Raw genomic sequence first — 24038 nt, 5'->3', positions numbered from 1 at the left:
TGGGCAAGACTATAGATTTTGGATAAAAACACAATCTTGATTTAGGGTAGAAAAAACATTCTTCTCTAGTGAGTCAGAGCTGTTTCAGTTCACTGATTGAATGAGCTCAGGTAAACTCTAATATTTATGTTCAATATTTTCAAAGTGTAAGATACCAGTAAATATTTTTCTCAAAAGCTCAGCAATGAAATATTATCATAAAAATATGTTGAATCCCTGATATCTCCATAGGCAGGATCTGCTCACAGGTCTTCACCACATTCAAAATTATTTTTGCATATTTTCTCTTCATATATACATGTATTTATACAGCAATACAGAGAGATGTTTTGCAACGATGGTATACTTTCACAAGTCCACATATTACTGTCATATAATCTATTTACTTTATGTAATTTCTGCCTGAATTACATCCTCCATTTTCAGGATTTTTTAACATAAGAAGCAGATAACGTGAATACAAAGCTCAATTCTCTACATATTTTATAGTATATATTTTATTGTCTATATTTTATTGTCTATATTTTTTGTCTTGCCTCTATATTTAGTTAACTCTTAATCTACTAACTATATTTGTTCTTTCAGGAAAAAGAACTCAGTGAAAGCATTCCTGAAGAAACACTGCATATTTCAGGAAAAACTATTTCAGAAGAAGACAGGGAAACATTAATTGTAAACCAAAGGGTAGGAAGAAGCAAGAGACCTAAAAAAGACAGATTGTCATGGCCAAAATTCCAGTCAATTAAAAATAAAAAGATATTGGGACACAGAAGATCTCATAGTACATCTGATGCATATGAGCCTGCTCTACAGGATATTTCCCCTACAAGCACAGACACAGAGTCTCAATTTCAACAAGAAGTTCATATTAAAGAAAAAAAAGGAAGCCAAAAGAAACTGAAGTTCCCTAGTATTGGATTCAAAATGCACAGATCCAAAGGAGAATCTCAAGACAAGCAAAAAAAAGAAATAAAAGCTACACTGTTATCTGAAAGACAAAAGATACATAAAGAAGATATCAGCATGGAAAGTCCTGAAATACTGACTGTTGAATATACCACATCTCCTGCTTATGAAATGAAAACAGAGGAGTTACATGAAACTTTAACAAAAGACTTAAAAGATATGAAAAACGGTATTCCCACTCATGAAAAAAAATGCCCTGAAGTTGAAATAAGCATTAAAACAGAAAAGGAAAAGAAATCAGCACTGAAGCTTACTGTACCTGAAGGACCAGCTATAACAACACAGGTACTGAAGCCCAGTTCAGAAGCAGCAGATCTGAAAGAAAGTCCAACTAAACAACTACCACAAGCCTCATCAAGATCACGGAAAAAGAAACAGAAAGGAACAGCTGATAAAACAGAAGGAGAATCTGGAATTAACATAGACATAATGGATCATGCAGCAAAAGGATCCATACAGGTAAAAGGTCTAGAAATAGGCACTGCTAAAGCAGAATTACATACACCTGACATACTGGAAACAGAAGAAAAGCAAATGGAAGATGACACACAAATACCAAAACTTCCGAAAACAAAATCTGAAATTTCAGTGCCCAAAAGAAAAGAGCCAGAGACTGAGAACACTTTAACCAAACCAGAAAGTGATGTTCCATGTTCTGTACCAGAAACAACAGCTGATGAAATTACAGAGGTAGGCAGGAAGTTAGAAGTGAAAACTCACATATCTGATGCAGAATCAGAAGAATCTACTTTGAAAATGCAAATACCATCATTCAAAATTGCCAAAATACCTAAAGCTGACACTAAAATATCAAGAGAAGACAGCACAGTTGAATCAGATGATATTGTTAAAAAGGCACAGACAGAGGATGATATGCCCATGAGTGATAAAGACTTGAAGATGGACAGTGGCATGAAGACAGGTGAAAAGGATACGGAAGGAAAAGAAAGCAAATTCAGACTACCAAAGTTTAAACTGCCTACATTTACCTGGGCAACCGCAAAGGATGAGACAGGGGAACCTTACAGTCAGTTAAGGGACAAGGAAGCAAAGATGCCATCCCTAAAAGAAGGAGCAAAAATGGAAATGAGTGTATCAGGAGAAGATACGACATTTCCAAATGCTGAAATGGAGATAGGAATATCCAAAGAAAAAATAAGCGAAAAAAATATCGAACACACACTAGGAGATGAATTACCAACAATAAAAAAGCAACATATAAAAGAGTCATTACCAGACATACATTTGGAAAAAACAACAGGACAAATACAGCCTATAAAAACTGACGAAGAAGTAAAAATGGATGAACCCAGTACACCAACCGAGAAAAAAGAAGAAACTATCTCTCAAATAGGAACAACAAAAGATGAAAAAGAAATAAAAATGAAAGAAAAAAAGAGAAAATTAACAAAAAAAGGATTATTTAAACAACACACAGAAGTTCCAACAGAAAATATAGAAATAACAAAATACAAAACGAATGTAAAATATTCAGAAAATGAAATTTCAGAACCAAAAAAAGGAAAAATCACGGTTACAATGACAGCGCAGGAAGTTATAGAGAAAAAACCCTCCCTCAAAGCTGACACCAAAGCTCCTAAGGTGGACATCAGCCTGCCCTCCGTCGACGTCACCCTTCCAAAGGCCAGCGTCGAGCTGCAGGCACCCGAGGCGGTGCACGCCCTCGAAGGGGAAGCAAAAGCCCCAGAGAAGGAGGCCACGAAGGCCAAGGACGGCAAGTTCAAAATGCCCAAGTTCGGCATGCCTTCCTTTGGCTGGTCCAGCAGCAGAGAGGCCAAGGGCACCGTGGCCGCCGATGTGGACGTGAGCCTCAAGGAGCCCCAAGTGACGGCGCCCTCGGGAGCCGCCGACGTTGAGGTGACCCTGTCCAGGGCCGAGATCCAAGCTCCCGGCATCGAGGTGACCATCGAGACAGCCGCCAGCGGAGACAGTGAGAAAGGCTGGTTCAAAATGCCCGACGTCAAGATGCCCAGCAGCAAGGCTCCCAAAGTCGAGGCGGACGTCAGCCTGCCCAAAGTCGAGGCCAGCCTGCCAGAGGCAGAGGTCAAGGCCGGCGCCGTCGACATCAGCATCTCGGCGCCCGACATCAAGCTGCCCTCCGTGGAAGGCTCCCTTGACCTCCAGGCACCCGAGGTAGACGTGAAAGTGCCCTCCGCCGAAGGCTCGCTCGACGGAGCCGAGCTGGAAGCCACGGGCCTCAAAGGGAAGTTTAAGATGCCCAAGTTCGACAAGCCCAAATTCGGAGTGTCGGCGCCCAAGGCGGAAGGGCCCGAAGGCGAGGTCAGCCTGCCCACCGCTGAGGTTGACCTGCCCTCCGGCACCGTGACGGTGGCAGGGGAAGGCCCTGCACTGGGCCTCAAAGCTGACGTTGCCGGTGCCAAGACCGAAGGGGCTGGCTGGAAGCTGGAAAAGCCCTCCCTCAAAATGCCCAAAGCTGACATCAAAGCTCCCAACGTGGACATCAGCCTGCCCTCCGTCGACGTCACCCTTCCAAAGGCCAGCGTCGAGCTGCAGGCACCCGAGGCGGCGCTCGCCCTCGAAGGGGAAGCAAAAGCCCCAGAGAAGGAAGCCACGAAGGCCAAGGACGGCAAGTTCAAAATGCCCAAGTTCGGCATGCCTTCCTTTGGCTGGTCCAGCAGCAGAGAGGCCAAGGGCACCGTGGCCGCCGATGTGGACGTGAGCCTCAAGGAGCCCCAAGTGACGGCGCCCTCGGGAGCCGCCGACGTTGAGGTGACCCTGCCCGGGGCCGAGATCCAAGCTCCCGGCGTCGAGGTGACCATCGAGACAGCCGCCGGCGGAGACGGCGAGAAAGGCCGGTTCAAAATGCCCGACGTCAAGATGCCCAGCGTCAAGCTGCCCAAAGTCAAAGCGCCCCACGTGCAGGTCAGCCTGCCAAAGGGCGAGATCTCCGTGCCCAAAGCCCAGGCCGAACTCCCGGAGGGCGAGCTCACCCTGCAGGGCCCCGACGCCGAAGGCAGCCTGGACGTGGCTGCCGGCAAAGTGGAGGGCAGCGGCATGAAAATACACATGCCAAAAGTCAAGGTGCCCAGCGTGGCCTTCTCCAAGCCGACCGTCAAGGCTCCCAAAGTCGAGGCGGACGTCAGCCTGCCCAAAGTCGAGGCCAGCCTGCCAGAGGCAGAGGTCAAGGCCGGCGCCGTCGACATCAGCATCTCGGCGCCCGACATCAAGCTGCCCTCCGTGGAAGGCTCCCTTGACCTCCAGGCACCCGAGGTAGACGTGAAAGTGCCCTCTGCCGAAGGCTCGCTCGACGGAGCCGAGCTGGAAGCCACGGGCCTCAAAGGGAAGTTTAAGATGCCCAAGTTCGACAAGCCCAAATTCGGAGTGTCGGCGCCCAAGGCGGAAGGGCCCGAAGGCGAGGTCAGCCTGCCCACCGCTGAGGTTGACCTGCCCTCCGGCACCGTGACGGTGGCAGGGGAAGGCCCTGCACTGGGCCTCAAAGCTGACGTTGCCGGTGCCAAGACCGAAGGGGCTGGCTGGAAGCTGGAAAAGCCCTCCCTCAAAATGCCCAAAGCTGACATCAAAGCTCCCAAGGTGGACATCAGCCTGCCCTCCGTCGACGTCACCCTTCCAAAGGCCAGCGTCGAGCTGCAGGCACCCGAGGCGGCGCTCGCCCTCGAAGGGGAAGCAAAAGCCCCAGAGAAGGAGGCCACGAAGGCCAAGGACGGCAAGTTCAAAATGCCCAAGTTCGGCATGCCTTCCTTTGGCTGGTCCAGCAGCAGAGAGGCCAAGGGCACCGTGGCCGCCGATGTGGACGTGAGCCTCAAGGAGCCCCAAGTGACGGCGCCCTCGGGAGCCGCCGACGTTGAGGTGACCCTGCCCGGGGCCGAGATCCAAGCTCCCGGCGTCGAGGTGACCATCGAGACAGCCGCCGGCGGAGACGGCGAGAAAGGCCGGTTCAAAATGCCCGACGTCAAGATGCCCAGCGTCAAGCTGCCCAAAGTCAAAGCGCCCCACGTGCAGGTCAGCCTGCCAAAGGGCGAGATCTCCGTGCCCAAAGCCCAGGCCGAACTCCCGGAGGGCGAGCTCACCCTGCAGGGCCCCGACGCCGAAGGCAGCCTGGACGTGGCTGCCGGCAAAGTGGAGGGCAGCGGCATGAAAATACACATGCCAAAAGTCAAGGTGCCCAGCGTGGCCTTCTCCAAGCCGACCGTCAAGGCTCCCAAAGTCGAGGCGGACGTCAGCCTGCCCAAAGTCGAGGCCAGCCTGCCAGAGGCAGAGGTCAAGGCCGGCGCCGTCGACATCAGCATCTCGGCGCCCGACATCAAGCTGCCCTCCGTGGAAGGCTCCCTTGACCTCCAGGCACCCGAGGTAGACGTGAAAGTGCCCTCTGCCGAAGGCTCGCTCGACGGAGCCGAGCTGGAAGCCACGGGCCTCAAAGGGAAGTTTAAGATGCCCAAGTTCGACAAGCCCAAATTCGGAGTGTCGGCGCCCAAGGCGGAAGGGCCCGAAGGCGAGGTCAGCCTGCCCACCGCTGAGGTTGACCTGCCCTCCGGCACCGTGACGGTGGCAGGGGAAGGCCCTGCACTGGGCCTCAAAGCTGACGTTGCCGGTGCCAAGACCGAAGGGGCTGGCTGGAAGCTGGAAAAGCCCTCCCTCAAAATGCCCAAAGCTGACATCAAAGCTCCCAAGGTGGACATCAGCCTGCCCTCCGTCGACGTCACCCTTCCAAAGGCCAGCGTCGAGCTGCAGGCACCCGAGGCGGCGCTCGCCCTCGAAGGGGAAGCAAAAGCCCCAGAGAAGGAAGCCACGAAGGCCAAGGACGGCAAGTTCAAAATGCCCAAGTTCGGCATGCCTTCCTTTGGCTGGTCCAGCAGCAGAGAGGCCAAGGGCACCGTGGCCGCCGATGTGGACGTGAGCCTCAAGGAGCCCCAAGTGACGGCGCCCTCGGGAGCCGCCGACGTTGAGGTGACCCTGCCCGGGGCCGAGATCCAAGCTCCCGGCGTCGAGGTGACCATCGAGACAGCCGCCGGCGGAGACGGCGAGAAAGGCCGGTTCAAAATGCCCGACGTCAAGATGCCCAGCGTCAAGCTGCCCAAAGTCAAAGCGCCCCACGTGCAGGTCAGCCTGCCAAAGGGCGAGATCTCCGTGCCCAAAGCCCAGGCCGAACTCCCGGAGGGCGAGCTCACCCTGCAGGGCCCCGACGCCGAAGGCAGCCTGGACGTGGCTGCCGGCAAAGTGGAGGGCAGCGGCATGAAAATACACATGCCAAAAGTCAAGGTGCCCAGCGTGGCCTTCTCCAAGCCGACCGTCAAGGCTCCCAAAGTCGAGGCGGACGTCAGCCTGCCCAAAGTCGAGGCCAGCCTGCCAGAGGCAGAGGTCAAGGCCGGCGCCGTCGACATCAGCATCTCGGCGCCCGACATCAAGCTGCCCTCCGTGGAAGGCTCCCTTGACCTCCAGGCACCCGAGGTAGACGTGAAAGTGCCCTCCGCCGAAGGCTCGCTCGACGGAGCCGAGCTGGAAGCCACGGGCCTCAAAGGGAAGTTTAAGATGCCCAAGTTCGACAAGCCCAAATTCGGAGTGTCGGCACCCAAGGCGGAAGGGCCCGAAGGCGAGGTCAGCCTGCCCACCGCTGAGGTTGACCTGCCCTCCGGCACCGTGACGGTGGCAGGGGAAGGCCCTGCACTGGGCCTCAAAGCTGACGTTGCCGGTGCCAAGACCGAAGGGGCTGGCTGGAAGCTGGAAAAGCCCTCCCTCAAAATGCCCAAAGCTGACATCAAAGCTCCCAAGGTGGACATCAGCCTGCCCTCCGTCGACGTCACCCTTCCAAAGGCCAGCGTCGAGCTGCAGGCACCCGAGGCGGCGCTCACCCTCGAAGGGGAAGCAAAAGCCCCAGAGAAGGAGGCCACGAAGGCCAAGGACGGCAAGTTCAAAATGCCCAAGTTCGGCATGCCTTCCTTTGGCTGGTCCAGCAGCAGAGAGGCCAAGGGCACCGTGGCCGCCGATGTGGACGTGAGCCTCAAGGAGCCCCAAGTGACGGCGCCCTCGGGAGCCGCCGACGTTGAGGTGACCCTGCCCGGGGCCGAGATCCAAGCTCCCGGCGTCGAGGTGACCATCGAGACAGCCGCCGGCGGAGACGGCGAGAAAGGCCGGTTCAAAATGCCCGACGTCAAGATGCCCAGCGTCAAGCTGCCCAAAGTCAAAGCGCCCCACGTGCAGGTCAGCCTGCCAAAGGGCGAGATCTCCGTGCCCAAAGCCCAGGCCGAACTCCCGGAGGGCGAGCTCACCCTGCAGGGCCCCGACGCCGAAGGCAGCCTGGACGTGGCTGCCGGCAAAGTGGAGGGCAGCGGCATGAAAATACACATGCCAAAAGTCAAGGTGCCCAGCGTGGCCTTCTCCAAGCCGACCGTCAAGGCTCCCAAAGTCGAGGCGGACGTCAGCCTGCCCAAAGTCGAGGCCAGCCTGCCAGAGGCAGAGGTCAAGGCCGGCGCCGTCGACATCAGCATCTCGGCGCCCGACATCAAGCTGCCCTCCGTGGAAGGCTCCCTTGACCTCCAGGCACCCGAGGTAGACGTGAAAGTGCCCTCCGCCGAAGGCTCGCTCGACGGAGCCGAGCTGGAAGCCACGGGCCTCAAAGGGAAGTTTAAGATGCCCAAGTTCGACAAGCCCAAATTCGGAGTGTCGGCGCCCAAGGCGGAAGGGCCCGAAGGCGAGGTCAGCCTGCCCACCGCTGAGGCTGACCTGCCCTCCGGCACCGTGACGGTGGCAGGGGAAGGCCCTGCACTGGGCCTCAAAGCTGACGTTGCCGGTGCCAAGACTGAAGGGGCTGGCTGGAAGCTGGAAAAGCCCTCCCTCAAAATGCCCAAAGCTGACATCAAAGCTCCCAAGGTGGACATCAGCCTGCCCTCCGTCGACGTCACCCTTCCAAAGGCCAGCGTCGAGCTGCAGGCACCCGAGGCGGCGCTCGCCCTCGAAGGGGAAGCAAAAGCCCCAGAGAAGGAAGCCACGAAGGCCAAGGACGGCAAGTTCAAAATGCCCAAGTTCGGCATGCCTTCCTTTGGCTGGTCCAGCAGCAGAGAGGCCAAGGGCACCGTGGCCGCCGATGTGGACGTGAGCCTCAAGGAGCCCCAAGTGACGGCGCCCTCGGGAGCCGCCGACGTTGAGGTGACCCTGCCCGGGGCCGAGATCCAAGCTCCCGGCGTCGAGGTGACCATCGAGACAGCCGCCGGCGGAGACGGCGAGAAAGGCCGGTTCAAAATGCCCGACGTCAAGATGCCCAGCGTCAAGCTGCCCAAAGTCAAAGCGCCCCACGTGCAGGTCAGCCTGCCAAAGGGCGAGATCTCCGTGCCCAAAGCCCAGGCCGAACTCCCGGAGGGCGAGCTCACCCTGCAGGGCCCCGACGCCGAAGGCAGCCTGGACGTGGCTGCCGGCAAAGTGGAGGGCAGCGGCATGAAAATACACATGCCAAAAGTCAAGGTGCCCAGCGTGGCCTTCTCCAAGCCGACCGTCAAGGCTCCCAAAGTCGAGGCGGACGTCAGCCTGCCCAAAGTCGAGGCCAGCCTGCCAGAGGCAGAGGTCAAGGCCGGCGCCGTCGACATCAGCATCTCGGCGCCCGACATCAAGCTGCCCTCTGTGGAAGGCTCCCTTGACCTCCAGGCACCCGAGGTAGACGTGAAAGTGCCCTCCGCCGAAGGCTCGCTCGACGGAGCCGAGCTGGAAGCCGCGGGCCTCAAAGGGAAGTTTAAGATGCCCAAGTTCGACAAGCCCAAATTCGGAGTGTCGGCGCCCAAGGCGGAAGGGCCCGAAGGCGAGGTCAGCCTGCCCACCGCTGAGGTTGACCTGCCCTCCGGCACCGTGACGGTGGCAGGGGAAGGCCCTGCACTGGGCCTCAAAGCTGACGTTGCCGGTGCCAAGACCGAAGGGGCTGGCTGGAAGCTGGAAAAGCCCTCCCTCAAAATGCCCAAAGCTGACATCAAAGCTCCCAAGGTGGACATCAGCCTGCCCTCCGTCGACGTCACCCTTCCAAAGGCCAGCGTCGAGCTGCAGGCACCCGAGGCGGCGCTCGCCCTCGAAGGGGAAGCAAAAGCCCCAGAGAAGGAAGCCACGAAGGCCAAGGACGGCAAGTTCAAAATGCCCAAGTTCGGCATGCCTTCCTTTGGCTGGTCCAGCAGCAGAGAGGCCAAGGGCACCGTGGCCGCCGATGTGGACGTGAGCCTCAAGGAGCCCCAAGTGACGGCGCCCTCGGGAGCCGCCGACGTTGAGGTGACCCTGCCCGGGGCCGAGATCCAAGCTCCCGGCGTCGAGGTGACCATCGAGACAGCCGCCGGCGGAGACGGCGAGAAAGGCCGGTTCAAAATGCCCGACGTCAAGATGCCCAGCGTCAAGCTGCCCAAAGTCAAAGCGCCCCACGTGCAGGTCAGCCTGCCAAAGGGCGAGATCTCCGTGCCCAAAGCCCAGGCCGAACTCCCGGAGGGCGAGCTCACCCTGCAGGGCCCCGACGCCGAAGGCAGCCTGGACGTGGCTGCCGGCAAAGTGGAGGGCAGCGGCATGAAAATACACATGCCAAAAGTCAAGGTGCCCAGCGTGGCCTTCTCCAAGCCGACCGTCAAGGCTCCCAAAGTCGAGGCGGACGTCAGCCTGCCCAAAGTCGAGGCCAGCCTGCCAGAGGCAGAGGTCAAGGCCGGCGCCGTCGACATCAGCATCTCGGCGCCCGACATCAAGCTGCCCTCTGTGGAAGGCTCCCTTGACCTCCAGGCACCCGAGGTAGACGTGAAAGTGCCCTCCGCCGAAGGCTCGCTCGACGGAGCCGAGCTGGAAGCCGCGGGCCTCAAAGGGAAGTTTAAGATGCCCAAGTTCGACAAGCCCAAATTCGGAGTGTCGGCGCCCAAGGCGGAAGGGCCCGAAGGCGAGGTCAGCCTGCCCACCGCTGAGGTTGACCTGCCCTCCGGCACCGTGACGGTGGCAGGGGAAGGCCCTGCACTGGGCCTCAAAGCTGACGTTGCCGGTGCCAAGACCGAAGGGGCTGGCTGGAAGCTGGAAAAGCCCTCCCTCAAAATGCCCAAAGCTGACATCAAAGCTCCCAAGGTGGACATCAGCCTGCCCTCCGTCGACGTCACCCTTCCAAAGGCCAGCGTCGAGCTGCAGGCACCCGAGGCGGCGCTCGCCCTCGAAGGGGAAGCAAAAGCCCCAGAGAAGGAAGCCACGAAGGCCAAGGACGGCAAGTTCAAAATGCCCAAGTTCGGCATGCCTTCCTTTGGCTGGTCCAGCAGCAGAGAGGCCAAGGGCACCGTGGCCGCCGATGTGGACGTGAGCCTCAAGGAGCCCCAAGTGACGGCGCCCTCGGGAGCCGCCGACGTTGAGGTGACCCTGCCCGGGGCCGAGATCCAAGCTCCCGGCGTCGAGGTGACCATCGAGACAGCCGCCGGCGGAGACGGCGAGAAAGGCCGGTTCAAAATGCCCGACGTCAAGATGCCCAGCGTCAAGCTGCCCAAAGTCAAAGCGCCCCACGTGCAGGTCAGCCTGCCAAAGGGCGAGATCTCCGTGCCCAAAGCCCAGGCCGAACTCCCGGAGGGCGAGCTCACCCTGCAGGGCCCCGACGCCGAAGGCAGCCTGGACGTGGCTGCCGGCAAAGTGGAGGGCAGCGGCATGAAAATACACATGCCAAAAGTCAAGGTGCCCAGCGTGGCCTTCTCCAAGCCGACCGTCAAGGCTCCCAAAGTCGAGGCGGACGTCAGCCTGCCCAAAGTCGAGGCCAGCCTGCCAGAGGCAGAGGTCAAGGCCGGCGCCGTCGACATCAGCATCTCGGCGCCCGACATCAAGCTGCCCTCCGTGGAAGGCTCCCTTGACCTCCAGGCACCCAAGGTAGACGTGAAAGTGCCCTCCGCCGAAGGCTCGCTCGACGGAGCCGAGCTGGAAGCCACGGGCCTCAAAGGGAAGTTTAAGATGCCCAAGTTCGACAAGCCCAAATTCGGAGTGTCGGCACCCAAGGCGGAAGGGCCCAAAGGCGAGGTCAGCCTGCCCACCGCTGAGGTTGACCTGCCCTCCGGCACCGTGACGGTGGCAGGGGAAGGCCCTGCACTGGGCCTCAAAGCTGACGTTGCCGGTGCCAAGACCGAAGGGGCTGGCTGGAAGCTGGAAAAGCCCTCCCTCAAAATGCCCAAAGCTGACATCAAAGCTCCCAAGGTGGACATCAGCCTGCCCTCCGTCGACGTCACCCTTCCAAAGGCCAGCGTCGAGCTGCAGGCACCCGAGGCGGCGCTCGCCCTCGAAGGGGAAGCAAAAGCCCCAGAGAAGGAGGCCACGAAGGCCAAGGACGGCAAGTTCAAAATGCCCAAGTTCGGCATGCCTTCCTTTGGCTGGTCCAGCAGCAGAGAGGCCAAGGGCACCGTGGCCGCCGATGTGGACGTGAGCCTCAAGGAGCCCCAAGTGACGGCGCCCTCGGGAGCCGCCGACGTTGAGGTGACCCTGCCCGGGGCCGAGATCCAAGCTCCCGGCGTCGAGGTGACCATCGAGACAGCCGCCGGCGGAGACGGCGAGAAAGGCCGGTTCAAAATGCCCGACGTCAAGATGCCCAGCGTCAAGCTGCCCAAAGTCAAAGCGCCCCACGTGCAGGTCAGCCTGCCAAAGGGCGAGATCTCCGTGCCCAAAGCCCAGGCCGAACTCCCGGAGGGCGAGCTCACCCTGCAGGGCCCCGACGCCGAAGGCAGCCTGGACGTGGCTGCCGGCAAAGTGGAGGGCAGCGGCATGAAAATACACATGCCAAAAGTCAAGGTGCCCAGCGTGGCCTTCTCCAAGCCGACCGTCAAGGCTCCCAAAGTCGAGGCGGACGTCAGCCTGCCCAAAGTCGAGGCCAGCCTGCCAGAGGCAGAGGTCAAGGCCGGCGCCGTCGACATCAGCATCTCGGCGCCCGACATCAAGCTGCCCTCTGTGGAAGGCTCCCTTGACCTCCAGGCACCCGAGGTAGACGTGAAAGTGCCCTCCGCCGAAGGCTCACTCGACGGAGCCGAGCTGGAAGCCACGGGCCTCAAAGGGAAGTTTAAGATGCCCAAGTTCGACAAGCCCAAATTCGGAGTGTCGGCACCCAAGGCGGAAGGGCCCGAAGGCGAGATCAGCCTGCCCACCACTGAGGTTGACCTGCCCTCCGGCACCGTGACGGTGGCAGGGGAAGGCCCTGCACTGGGCCTCAAAGCTGACGTTGCCGGTGCCAAGACCGAAGGGGCTGGCTGGAAGCTGGAAAAGCCCTCCCTCAAAATGCCCAAAGATGACATCAAAGCTCCCAAGGTGGACATCAGCCTGCCCTCCGTCGACGTCACCCTTCCAAAGGCCAGCGTCGAGCTGCAGGCACCCGAGGCGGCGCTCGCCCTCGAAGGGGAAGCAAAAGCCCCAGAGAAGGAGGCCACGAAGGCCAAGGACGGCAAGTTCAAAATGCCCAAGTTCGGCATGCCTTCCTTTGGCTGGTCCAGCAGCAGAGAGGCCAAGGGCACCGTGGCCGCCGATGTGGACGTGAGCCTCAAGGAGCCCCAAGTGACGGCGCCCTCGGGAGCCGCCGACGTTGAGGTGACCCTGCCCGGGGCCGAGATCCAAGCTCCCGGCGTCGAGGTGACCATCGAGACAGCCGCCGGCGGAGACGGCGAGAAAGGCCGGTTCAAAATGCCCGACGTCAAGATGCCCAGCGTCAAGCTGCCCAAAGTCAAAGCGCCCCACGTGCAGGTCAGCCTGCCAAAGGGCGAGATCTCCGTGCCCAAAGCCCAGGCCGAACTCCCGGAGGGCGAGCTCACCCTGCAGGGCCCCGACGCCGAAGGCAGCCTGGACGTGGCTGCCGGCAAAGTGGAGGGCAGCGGCATGAAAATACACATGCCAAAAGTCAAGGTGCCCAGCGTGGCCTTCTCCAAGCCGACCGTCAAGGCTCCCAAAGTCGAGGCGGACGTCAGCCTGCCCAAAGTCGAGGCCAGCCTGCCAGAGGCAGAGGTCAAGGCCGGCGCCGTCGACATCAGCATCTCGGCGCCCGACATCAAGCTGCCCTCCGTGGAAGGCTCCCTTGACCTCCAGGCACCCGAGGTAGACGTGAAAGTGCCCTCCGCCGAAGGCTCGCTCGACGGAGCCGAGCTGGAAGCCACGGGCCTCAAAGGGAAGTTTAAGATGCCCAAGTTCGACAAGCCCAAATTCGGAGTGTCGGCACCCAAGGCGGAAGGGCCCGAAGGCGAGGTCAGCCTGCCCACCGCTGAGGTTGACCTGCCCTCCGGCACCGTGACGGTGGCAGGGGAAGGCCCTGCACTGGGCCTCAAAGCTGACGTTGCCGGTGCCAAGACCGAAGGGGCTGGCTGGAAGCTGGAAAAGCCCTCCCTCAAAATGCCCAAAGCTGACATCAAAGCTCCCAAGGTGGACATCAGCCTGCCCTCCGTCGACGTCACCCTTCCAAAGGCCAGCGTCGAGCTGCAGGCACCCGAGGCGGCGCTCGCCCTCGAAGGGGAAGCAAAAGCCCCAGAGAAGGAGGCCACGAAGGCCAAGGACGGCAAGTTCAAAATGCCCAAGTTCGGCATGCCTTCCTTTGGCTGGTCCAGCAGCAGAGAGGCCAAGGGCACCGTGGCCGCCGATGTGGACGTGAGCCTCAAGGAGCCCCAAGTGACGGCGCCCTCGGGAGCCGCCGACGTTGAGGTGACCCTGCCCGGGGCCGAGATCCAAGCTCCCGGCGTCGAGGTGACCATCGAGACAGCCGCCGGCGGAGACGGCGAGAAAGGCCGGTTCAAAATGCCCGACGTCAAGATGCCCAGCGTCAAGCTGCCCAAAGTCAAAGCGCCCCACGTGCAGGTCAGCCTGCCAAAGGGAGAGATCTCCGTGCCCAAAGCCCAGGCCGAACTCCCGGAGGGCGAGCTCACCCTGCAGGGCCCCGACGCCGAAGGCAGCCTGGACGTGGCTGCCGGCAAAGTGGAGGGCAGCGGCATGAAAATACACATGCCAAAAGTCAAGGTGCCCAGCGTGGCCTTCTCCAAGCCGACCGTCAAGGCTCCCAAAGTCGAGGCGGACGTCAGCCTGCCCAAAGTCGAGGCCAGCCTGCCAGAGGCAGAGGTCAAGGCCGGCGCCGTCGACATCAGCATCTCGGCGCCCGACATCAAGCTGCCCTCCGTGGAAGGCTCCCTTGACCTCCAGGCACCCGAGGTAGACGTGAAAGTGCCCTCTGCCGAAGGCTCGCTCGACGGAGCCGAGCTGGAAGCCACGGGCCTCAAAGGGAAGTTTAAGATGCCCAAGTTCGACAAGCCCAAATTCAGAGTGTCGGCGCCCAAGGCGGAAGGGCCCAAAGGCGAGGTCAGCCTGCCCACCGCTGAGGTTGACCTGCCCTCCGGCACCGTGACGGTGGCAGGGGAAGGCCCTGCACTGGGCCTCAAAGCTGACGTTGCCGGTGCCAAGACCGAAGGGGCTGGCTGGAAGCTGGAAAAGCCCTCCCTCAAAATGCCCAAAGCTGACATCAAAGCTCCCAAGGTGGACATCAGCCTGCCCTCCGTCGACGTCACCCTTCCAAAGGCCAGCGTCGAGCTGCAGGCACCCGAGGCGGCGCTCGCCCTCGAAGGGGAAGCAAAAGCCCCAGAGAAGGAGGCCACGAAGGCCAAGGACGGCAAGTTCAAAATGCCCAAGTTCGGCATGCCTTCCTTTGGCTGGTCCAGCAGCAGAGAGGCCAAGGGCACCGTGGCCGCCGATGTGGACGTGAGCCTCAAGGAGCCCCAAGTGACGGCGCCCTCGGGAGCCGCCGACGTTGAGGTGACCCTGCCCGGGGCCGAGATCCAAGCTCCCGGCGTCGAGGTGACCATCGAGACAGCCGCCGGCGGAGACGGCGAGAAAGGCCGGTTCAAAATGCCCGATGTCAAGATGCCCAGCGTCAAGCTGCCCAAAGTCAAAGCGCCCCACGTGCAGGTCAGCCTGCCAAAGGGCGAGATCTCCGTGCCCAAAGCCCAGGCCGAACTCCCGGAGGGCGAGCTCACCCTGCAGGGCCCCGACGCCGAAGGCAGCCTGGACGTGGCTGCCGGCAAAGTGGAGGGCAGCGGCATGAAAATACACATGCCAAAAGTCAAGGTGCCCAGCGTGGCCTTCTCCAAGCCGACCGTCAAGGCTCCCAAAGTCGAGGCGGACGTCAGCCTGCCCAAAGTCGAGGCCAGCCTGCCAGAGGCAGAGGTCAAGGCCGGCGCCGTCGACATCAGCATCTCGGCGCCCGACATCAAGCTGCCCTCCGTGGAAGGCTCCCTTGACCTCCAGGCACCCGAGGTAGACGTGAAAGTGCCCTCCGCCGAAGGCTCGCTTGACGGAGCCGAGCTGGAAGCCACGGGCCTCAAAGGGAAGTTTAAGATGCCCAAGTTCGACAAGCCCAAATTCGGAGTGTCGGCGCCCAAGGCGGAAGGGCCCGAAGGCGAGGTCAGCCTGCCCACCGCTGAGGTTGACCTGCCCTCCGGCACCGTGACGGTGGCAGGGGAAGGCCCTGCACTGGGCCTCAAAGCTGACGTTGCCGGTGCCAAGACCGAAGGGGCTGGCTGGAAGCTGGAAAAGCCCTCCCTCAAAATGCCCAAAGCTGACATCAAAGCTCCCAAGGTGGACATCAGCCTGCCCTCCGTCGACGTCACCCTTCCAAAGGCCAGCGTCGAGCTGCAGGCACCCGAGGCGGCGCTCGCCCTCGAAGGGGAAGCAAAAGCCCCAGAGAAGGAGGCCACGAAGGCCAAGGACGGCAAGTTCAAAATGCCCAAGTTCGGCATGCCTTCCTTTGGCTGGTCCAGCAGCAGAGAGGCCAAGGGCACCGTGGCCGCCGATGTGGACGTGAGCCTCAAGGAGCCCCAAGTGACGGCGCCCTCGGGAGCTGCTGACGTTGAGGTGACCCTGCCCGGGGCCGAGATACAAGTGGCCGGTATTGATGTTGGTTTAGGTACAAGCTCAGTTAAGGAGGAGGCTGTTACTAAAACTAAATCTTCTTTGTTTAGAATTCCTAAGGTTTCCCTTCCTAAAAGTTCTAAGCAGCATCTACAGAGTAAGTCTGTTATGGAAGTTTCTGAATCAGAATCTAGTTGTTATTCTGTAACCGAGGAATCTCCTGCTGTGATTTCAGGCGGTCTTGATTCTAATTTGTTTTCTGATATTAAGGGAGATAATGCTCCCAAAAGTAGCAAGTTTAGAATTCCTAATTTGGGTTTCTCTAAGGTTGATATTAGTTCTTCTAAATTTGAGCAGGATTCACCTTTATCAACGGGGGATGTTACTCTTACTAAATATCAAATGAATATTGGAGAATCTGAATCAGATTTTGAAATTTTGAATGAAGATGGTTCTTGGGAGGAAGGAATTACAAAGCCAGGAATGAAAACACCAACTGCTGAAATATCTCTTGGACACACAGAATATACAGTTAAAATACCTAAATTCCGAAAACCAAAGTTCGGAATTTCTTGGTCTAAGGGAAAGCCATCAGAAAGTGATGTTGTTTCCAAAGTGGAATCTGAAATTGCCAAGGAAAAGATAACATCTGATATGTTTGATATTGATATTGAATATCCATCTCAGATTCCTGATGCAGAATTAAGTCTAAAGTTACAAAAGCCTTCACCCGAATGTGTTACGGATGCAGCGAAGTTGGACGTCAGTCTCCCATCAACAGAAGATGCCATGCCAGAATTAGAAATGGAAATCCATGGCCCAAAGTGCAAGACAGAACAGGAATTAATTTCAGGAGAGAAGGACACGGAGGAGAAAGAAAGCAAATTTAAAATGTCAAAATTCAAACTACCTTCATTTAGTTGGTCCCCAAAAAAAGAAGCTATTGCTCCTTCTGAAGCTGAGGGACATCTGGAAGAATCCAATGTGTCTATTTCGTCCGGAGACACAGAATCAAAGTTAACACTAATTATCCCTGAGAATCAACACCTTCATATGGAATTGGATACAGCAACAGAAAAAGATGGTGAAAAGGGAAAAAACAAGAAGTCCCAATTTATCATGCCAAAGATCTCACTCCCTAAAGTGAAGGGTCAAAAAGTCCAGGTCTCTCTGCCCGTACTAGAAACTGATGTATTTGACCCCAAGCAAGAAAAAGACGGAGGTGTTTCAGTACAGGAATCTGAGAAAGGGAGTAGTGGAGAAAGGGCAGAAATGGGTGTAAAAATGCCAAAAGTTAGAGTTCCAACTTTGGAATTTTCCAAACCAGAAGTCAAAGCTCCCAAAATAGAGGTGGATATTAGCATGCCTACAGGTGAGATCATACTTCCTGTATGTGAACAGGATGGCTTAACATTGAAATCAGCTGTTGATGATACCAGCCTCTCTACCTCAGATACTAAGATGATAGCTAAAGGCTCCTTTGAGGTGAAGAGTTCTGAGACAAGTACTGAAAGTGAAATTGCTGTGGGGGGTGTAGAAATAAAAGCTGAAGGTTCTGAAGGGAAAACAAAATTGTCTAAATTCCAAATGCCAAAGTTTGGCATGACACATTCTAAAGGGAAAGGGTCGGAAAAGGAGGTCAGCCAATCCAAATCAGAAGCCATGGTTCCCCAACTAAAAGCAATGATAGAAATAGCTGATGTTGCCATGGAAGCACCAAATTTGGAGGTGGAATGTGGTGCAGGAACAGAAACATCCAGCCCTAAATTCAAAACAACCGAAGCTGACAATAAGGCACCAGAAGTTGATGTTCACCTCCCATCAGGTGACATTTCTATCCCAAAGACAGACAGTGATATTCAGGATTCAGATATAGCACTAAAAAATAAAGAGGAAATAAAGCGTGCAGATGGAGATGGAGAAGAGAAAGAAGGACATTTCAAAATGCCAAAATTCAAACTTCCATCCTTCAATTGGTCACCAAAGAAGGAAACAACTGTTAAGCCAGATTCTGGAGCAATTTTGGAAGATAATAAACTTGCTGCAAAGTCAGGCAGAACAGACACTGAAGTGGGAGGAACTGCAAGTGATGATCAAGGTCCTAGGCCAGCCCTTGATCTCGAAATATCTGCAGGAAAAGATGAACAGAAAAGTCCAATTAAAAAACCTCAGTTTGTCATGCCTAAAATTTCACTTTCCAAGATCAAGGTTCCCAAATCGCAGACACACTCACCAAAAGTTGAAGCTGGTGCTACTATTCCTAAAACACAAAAAGATGGAGATGATTCCATACAGATACCTGATATAGAAAGAAGTCATTCCAAAAGGACAGAAGAAGGGGCACAAATCAGCATAAAACCAGCTGCAGTTAAGATCTCCACGTTGGAGTTTTCCAAAACAGAAACTGGAGCCTCCCAGACTGACAAGGGAGTCATCTCAGCAAAGATTGATGCTGCTGTGCCTGCCTCAGAGGGGAGTTTTCAACAGGTTGTCCTAAAACCAAGTTCTGATGATGATTTCATTCAAAAAACGGGTATTAAGTACTCCAAAGGAGATACTGCAATTGAACTGAAGAGCCCTGAAACAGCAACTGAAGGATCATTAATTATGGATGAAAGAAGGATGAAAGTGGAAGGTCCTGATGGGAAGATTAAAATGCCCAAATTCCAGAAGCCAAAGTTTGGAATCTCCCTGACAAAAGGGAAAGGCCCAGAGTCAGAGATCAGCTCTCCAAAAATAGAAGCTGAGCTACCCCAGCTAAAAATGACAACAGAAATTGCTGACATTGCTGTGGGAGTGCCAGCATCAGAATTTACATCTGATACACCAGATCCTGGATTAGGGATTTATGCTTGTAAAGCAAAAACACCTCAAGTTCTGACAGCTGGCACTGAAGCTCCAAAGGTAGACATAAGCCCCAAGGCAGTGTCTAAATCAATGACAGAGGAAGATACTGAGAGTCCTGAGGAGAAAGAAGTCAAATTAAAAGAAGAACATGAAATTAAAGCTGAAGAAGTTCAGACTGAAGAACAACAGGGATGGTTTAAAATGCCAAAATTCAGAATACCTGCATTTGGCCGGACATCCTTAAAGGAAAAAAAAGGTGATGCTGATGTTGAAAGAAGTCTGGAAAAAACTCAGGCAGGCATTCCCTCTTCCAAAGAACACACTGAAACGAGTATTCCTGAAGATACCTTCTCATTACCACATGCAGTTGCTGAAATTACTATTGGAAAAGAAGGGATTCAAAAATTAGGAGAATCTGTGAAGGGTTCTGGTGTTAGCTTGCCAAAGATGGAAGGCGATATTTCATTATCTGCAGAAAGTACAGATAGTAGAGCGAATATTCCAAAAACTGAAACATATGCAGACATAGTTAAGCGTGGTGCTGAAGGACAAAAAATGCACACTTCAGAATTCGTAGTGTCTTCAACAGAATTAACTAAACCAGAAATAAGTGTTTCAAAAATTGACAGAGACAGCAGTTCACCAAGTAAGCTCCCTATATGTACTCTGTCTCTTCAAGAGCATAAAGTCAAATCACAGGATACAGAGCTCCCAAAGATTGAAAGTACCACTGAACTAGAGGCTTCAAGTGCAGAATTTAAAACATCATCAGCTGAAATTACTCTGGACGGAACACAGGACAGAGCAGATGTTAGTCTTTCAAAGGGAGAGCTAGACATTCAAAATCAAGGGGCAGTGATTAATACAGGAAAGATAAAGACAGGTGAGATGAAAATTATAGGAAAAGACAGTGAGTTAAAATGGCCCTCGTGTGAATGGTCTACAACAAATGTTGTAGCTAAGCTGGAAGATATAAAGGTAGAAGTTCCAGGTGTGAAAATGGATGTTAAAATTGCCAGAGTAGATCCTGAAATGAAATCTCAAGTGAAAAAAAGTGTTGAAAAGGACATGTCTGCAAATGTGGAAGAGCAAGTAGAAGACAGAGCAGAAACGAGTAAAATTAAAGCATACAAGTTTAAGATTCCAAAGTTCGGAGTGTTGCACTCAGAAGTAAAGGGTTTAAAAGATGATATCAATTTGCCAAAGTCAGAAGCTATGTCAGTGTCTGAAACTGAAATAGGCACAGCAGAAATGCAGTTTCAAAAATTAGAAGGATCCATTGGCCTGACAAGTCCAACTCGAGATCATATGGACTCATCTGCTAGAATAACAGAGGAAACGGTGGACAAATCACAAGATGGCCTGGAAGTAAATATAAAAATTCCCAAGCTAAAAATACCGAGATTCACTTTCAAAGCTCTCCCAACTGAAGCTGATGTTTCAGTGTCAAAAGTAGTACTGGATCAAAAAAGAACTATTTCTGACATTGAAGTGGTGCATCTGCAAGCAAGTTCTGCTGTCCCTGAAGAAACTCCAGAGACTCTAGAGGGCAATATTCAAAAAGCAAAAAGCAAAATTCTAACTCTGACTGAACCTGACATTAAAACAGCACAGATGACTACTACCATAGATTCCTCCCTTTCAAATGCAGGGCAAGACATTCATTGGTCATATGTAGAAGGCCAAGAAGTGAGTGAGATAGTAGAACCTGAACATGTTGCTATTGAAAGGTGTGAAATTTACACTACTGAGATAGTGAAGGAATCAGAGATTCTTTCATCTGAAGTTAAAACTGCTACCTTGGGATTCTCATTGCTCAAGGTGAAGTTGCCTGAATCACACAGTGACTTAGAAGTGTTAGTCCAGGAGCCATCTTCAGTGGAAGATGCATCAATGGAATGTTCTGGTAAAAGCTTTGGAGCAGACGTACAGAGGCCTGGCAGTGCTGAGATTCAACCATGTGATAAACCTCACACTGAGACTGAAGGATCTAGTAGAGTGATAGGTTTGCCAAAGTTAAAAACATTTGCCGTTGAAGTAAAGCCCTCTGGTAAACCTGAGGAGAGTCATCCTGACAAGTCACCAGAGGAAATAACCACAGCTCCTCTCTCTAAAGATGAGGATGTAGCTGAAGCTCTAGAAGATGAAGAAAAATACATAACTAACGAAAAAGAAAAGACTGATAGTAAAAGATCTCCTGGAAGATTCAAATTTTGGCTTCCAAGTATTGGCTTTTCATCTTCTGGTGATGAAACAAGCTCAGATTCAAAAACAGAAGTAAAAAAAATAGAAGAAATGAAACCAGAAGATATGAAACCAAGTGACACATCTGCTAGTGATTCTTCTAAGCAAACAGAAAAAACTGGATGGTTTAGATTTCCCAAGCTTGGTTTCTCGTCTCCTTCCAAAAAAGCTAAGACTGTTGACAAAGAAGAGATAGGTCATAAAGAGAGAAGAATCTCAGATGAAGATAGCCCATCAGATAAACCTGAAGTATTTTTCGATGCACAAGAAACCTTATCACCCAAAGAAACAACAGAGGGTGAAAAAGTTGAAATTGATGGGACCTCATCTAATGTTCCAGTCTCTCGAACTATCGTTACATCTTCAGCAAGGACTGAACTAATCTTGTTGGAGGAAGAAAAAGATAGTCAATCTAATATTTCTGGAGAGACAACCAAATGAAGATTGTCTTCTCTCAACACCCTCAGTGAAAATAAAATAATCTATACGGAAAAAAGAAAAAGAGAGATAGAGAAAGAAAAAAGAGAGAGAAAGAAAAAGAAACAATGTTTTCCTGATTTTCCAGTAGTCAAAAATTGAACAAAACTCAAAGTTGATATTTATGAAAACTATTGACTGAACAGGATTTACCTCCTCTAAATCTTCAGACACATGAATGTGCTGTACTGTGCAGTAATAAAAATACTATTTCATCCAAATCTGCCCCAAAGGCAACAACTACTACAAGTACAGGGAAGTTCATAGTTTTAGTAAAGTCGTAGAAGATACCTGAACCATGAAAGTAAACTATTGAAAAGACTCAATGACAACATACAAACTTGTTAAATATGCTTCTCAAAACAATGCCAGTTATGATTAGATTATAGATTACTTGCAAACAGAGTATAAACTAGTACTACGAGAATTATACTTACCTGTTTAGATTTTGGACATTTCTGACCTATTTTTGCTTTCTTACTAAACTATTTTTCTTTATTTCAGCTAAGGTAATGCATATATTCCACAGTCATTTAAAAATGCAAAATGGAAACAAAATACTAGTGTAGAGAGACTAAGTCTTTACCCCTTCCTCTCTTCTCATTTTAGATTACTGTGGTGGGTCATATTTAGCCTTAAAAGGTCAAAAATAAATCAATAAATCAATAAATTCAAGACCAAAAATAATATTTCACATTTTAAGGTACCAAAATAAAACATGGTGGTAAAGAATAATTATAAAAATTTGGAAAAATAAATTTTTATGTGTATATTTACTGGATAGATAAATGCACAGAATGATCTGCCACACTTTGGTGGAATTGCTTCAAAGATTTTCTGGGAAAGGAGATGTATATAATTATTTACCTCTGTTTATATTAATGCTTCTCTAAAGTGCACAGCCAAAACCAGAGTGCATACGTGACAGCCTTCATATGTATCATTAAAACACTGTCTGTATTCTTAATTCACAATAAACTCACCATATGAAAAATAAAACAAGTACCATGAATTACTGATAGTGCCATTTTCTGGTTCTGAAAACTGCAGCTGAAAACCCCAGGTTTGATTTGCAGGTTTGATTGTATCCTAATCTATTCTGAAGTGACTGCTTAATAGCAGTACAGTTTCTAAATATGATGGTAGTGGTTACAAATTAATCTGAGACTTTTCACCCATTACAATCCCAAGTTTTACAATTTGCATGTGCAGTCATGCATCTTTATTTTTTTTCATCCTGTCTTTTCTCATCCTTTTCTCATCCTGTCTTGTCTATCTCTATATTCTACTTCATACAGGGAATGCAGACATAGCAAAAAATTTAGAAATTGAGTTATCATGGAAGTGTACTTGTTTGTGTAATCACTTGTAGCTCAAGGTATTCTCCATTTCTGCATCTTCATGGTAGTCTTAAATATTCTAGAGACCTTCTGGAAGCCTGTGTTCCTCATATTATCTCTGAAGAGACTGTGGACATAAGTAGTAGGCCTGTATGTGGATCATGCAGCATTTCCCCAAAGTTTCCCTAAGTTTATGTGTCATTGTTGAAAAGACTCGAAGTTACCACATCAGACAACATATACGAGGACTGAAGAAGAGCATTGTGATCACGCCAGAAAAACTGAGACCAGAAGAATGTAATATATGTAATAAAGGACATCCCATTGTAACAGCAGTTCTCATCTGCCTGAAAGGCAGCCTTCACATAAAAAGTTTCTCAGGTAGTGTCCCTTAACTTAGGCACACAGAAAGAAATCCACCTTGACAGCACCACCTGTAGGAGTCTGTCATGATGGTGAAAGAATGAGGTCAATTAAAACTGAGCTCTGAGACAGCAATGACCACAGAGCAATACTCTCTATTATGTTATTAAAAGTTGAATGAAGTAGATGAGGAAAGAACAATAGAGAAAAGAAGCAGCAATAAAAACTTTCTCCAATAGGCTACGGTCAGCTTGGTGAAAGTGAAGGTTAGGAAAAAAACAACCATGTTAACGAAGTATTTCCCGATGGTCTGACTGCAGGAATAGCTAAGGACAGAGCTTAAAAGAGTGCAAGGAGCACAGACACAAGTCTGCAAAACACTGACATCTTGTCAACAGGCTCCTGTGTTTCTGACCCCACCTATTTTTTGACTCTCAGGCTGTTTCCTTAACTATGGTAGGTTTCTTGGGATACTGCTGCTCATTTTTTAATGCTGGAAAATTGGGCTGTTCAGCTAAACATCTATGTGCAGTCTCCAGCCACACAAACCTAGAACTACAATTTGGCATGGAAAGGGAGCTATAAATACATTAAAAAGAAGGACATGTATGTCGCCGTTCCTTCTCCCCCACCCCAGTATCTTTCATTGTTGGGACATAAATACATGACAATTAGCTGGCTATTTTGCTGTTATATTTCCTAGAAACACAGAATCACAGAATGGTTTGGGTTGTAATGGACCTTAAAGATCACCAAGTTCCACCCCCCTGCCATGGGCAGGGACACCTCCCACCAGACCAGGCTGCCCAAAGCCCCATCCAGCCTGGCTGTGAGCACCTCTAGGGATGGGGCATCCACAGCTTCTCTGGGCAACCTGTGTCAGTGCCTCACCACCCTCTGGGTGAAGAATTTCCTCCTAACCTCTAGACTAAATTCCTCACTTTTAGTTTAAAACCACACCCCCTTCTCCTATCA

General features: G+C 52.6%; 1 protein-coding gene across 1 annotated transcript in view; it reads left to right on the top strand.

Moving 5' to 3' along the window:
- Window positions 1–22333, top strand: part of AHNAK2 (AHNAK nucleoprotein 2) — a 51252-nt gene extending 28919 nt beyond the window's left edge. Inside the window, exon 7 of the mRNA XM_084288515.1 lies at window positions 586–22333. Coding sequence (XP_084144641.1) covers window positions 586–21324 — 20739 coding nt within the window. The 3' untranslated portion in view covers window positions 21325–22333. The remainder of the gene's footprint in view (window positions 1–585) is intronic.
- Window positions 22334–24038: the final 1705 nt, after the last annotated feature.

The sequence above is a fragment of the Netta rufina genome (assembly GCF_964035555.1).
Source record: "Netta rufina genome assembly, chromosome: 5".
Taxonomy (NCBI): domain Eukaryota; kingdom Metazoa; phylum Chordata; class Aves; order Anseriformes; family Anatidae; genus Netta; species Netta rufina.
This window is presented reverse-complemented; position numbering and strand designations above follow the sequence as displayed.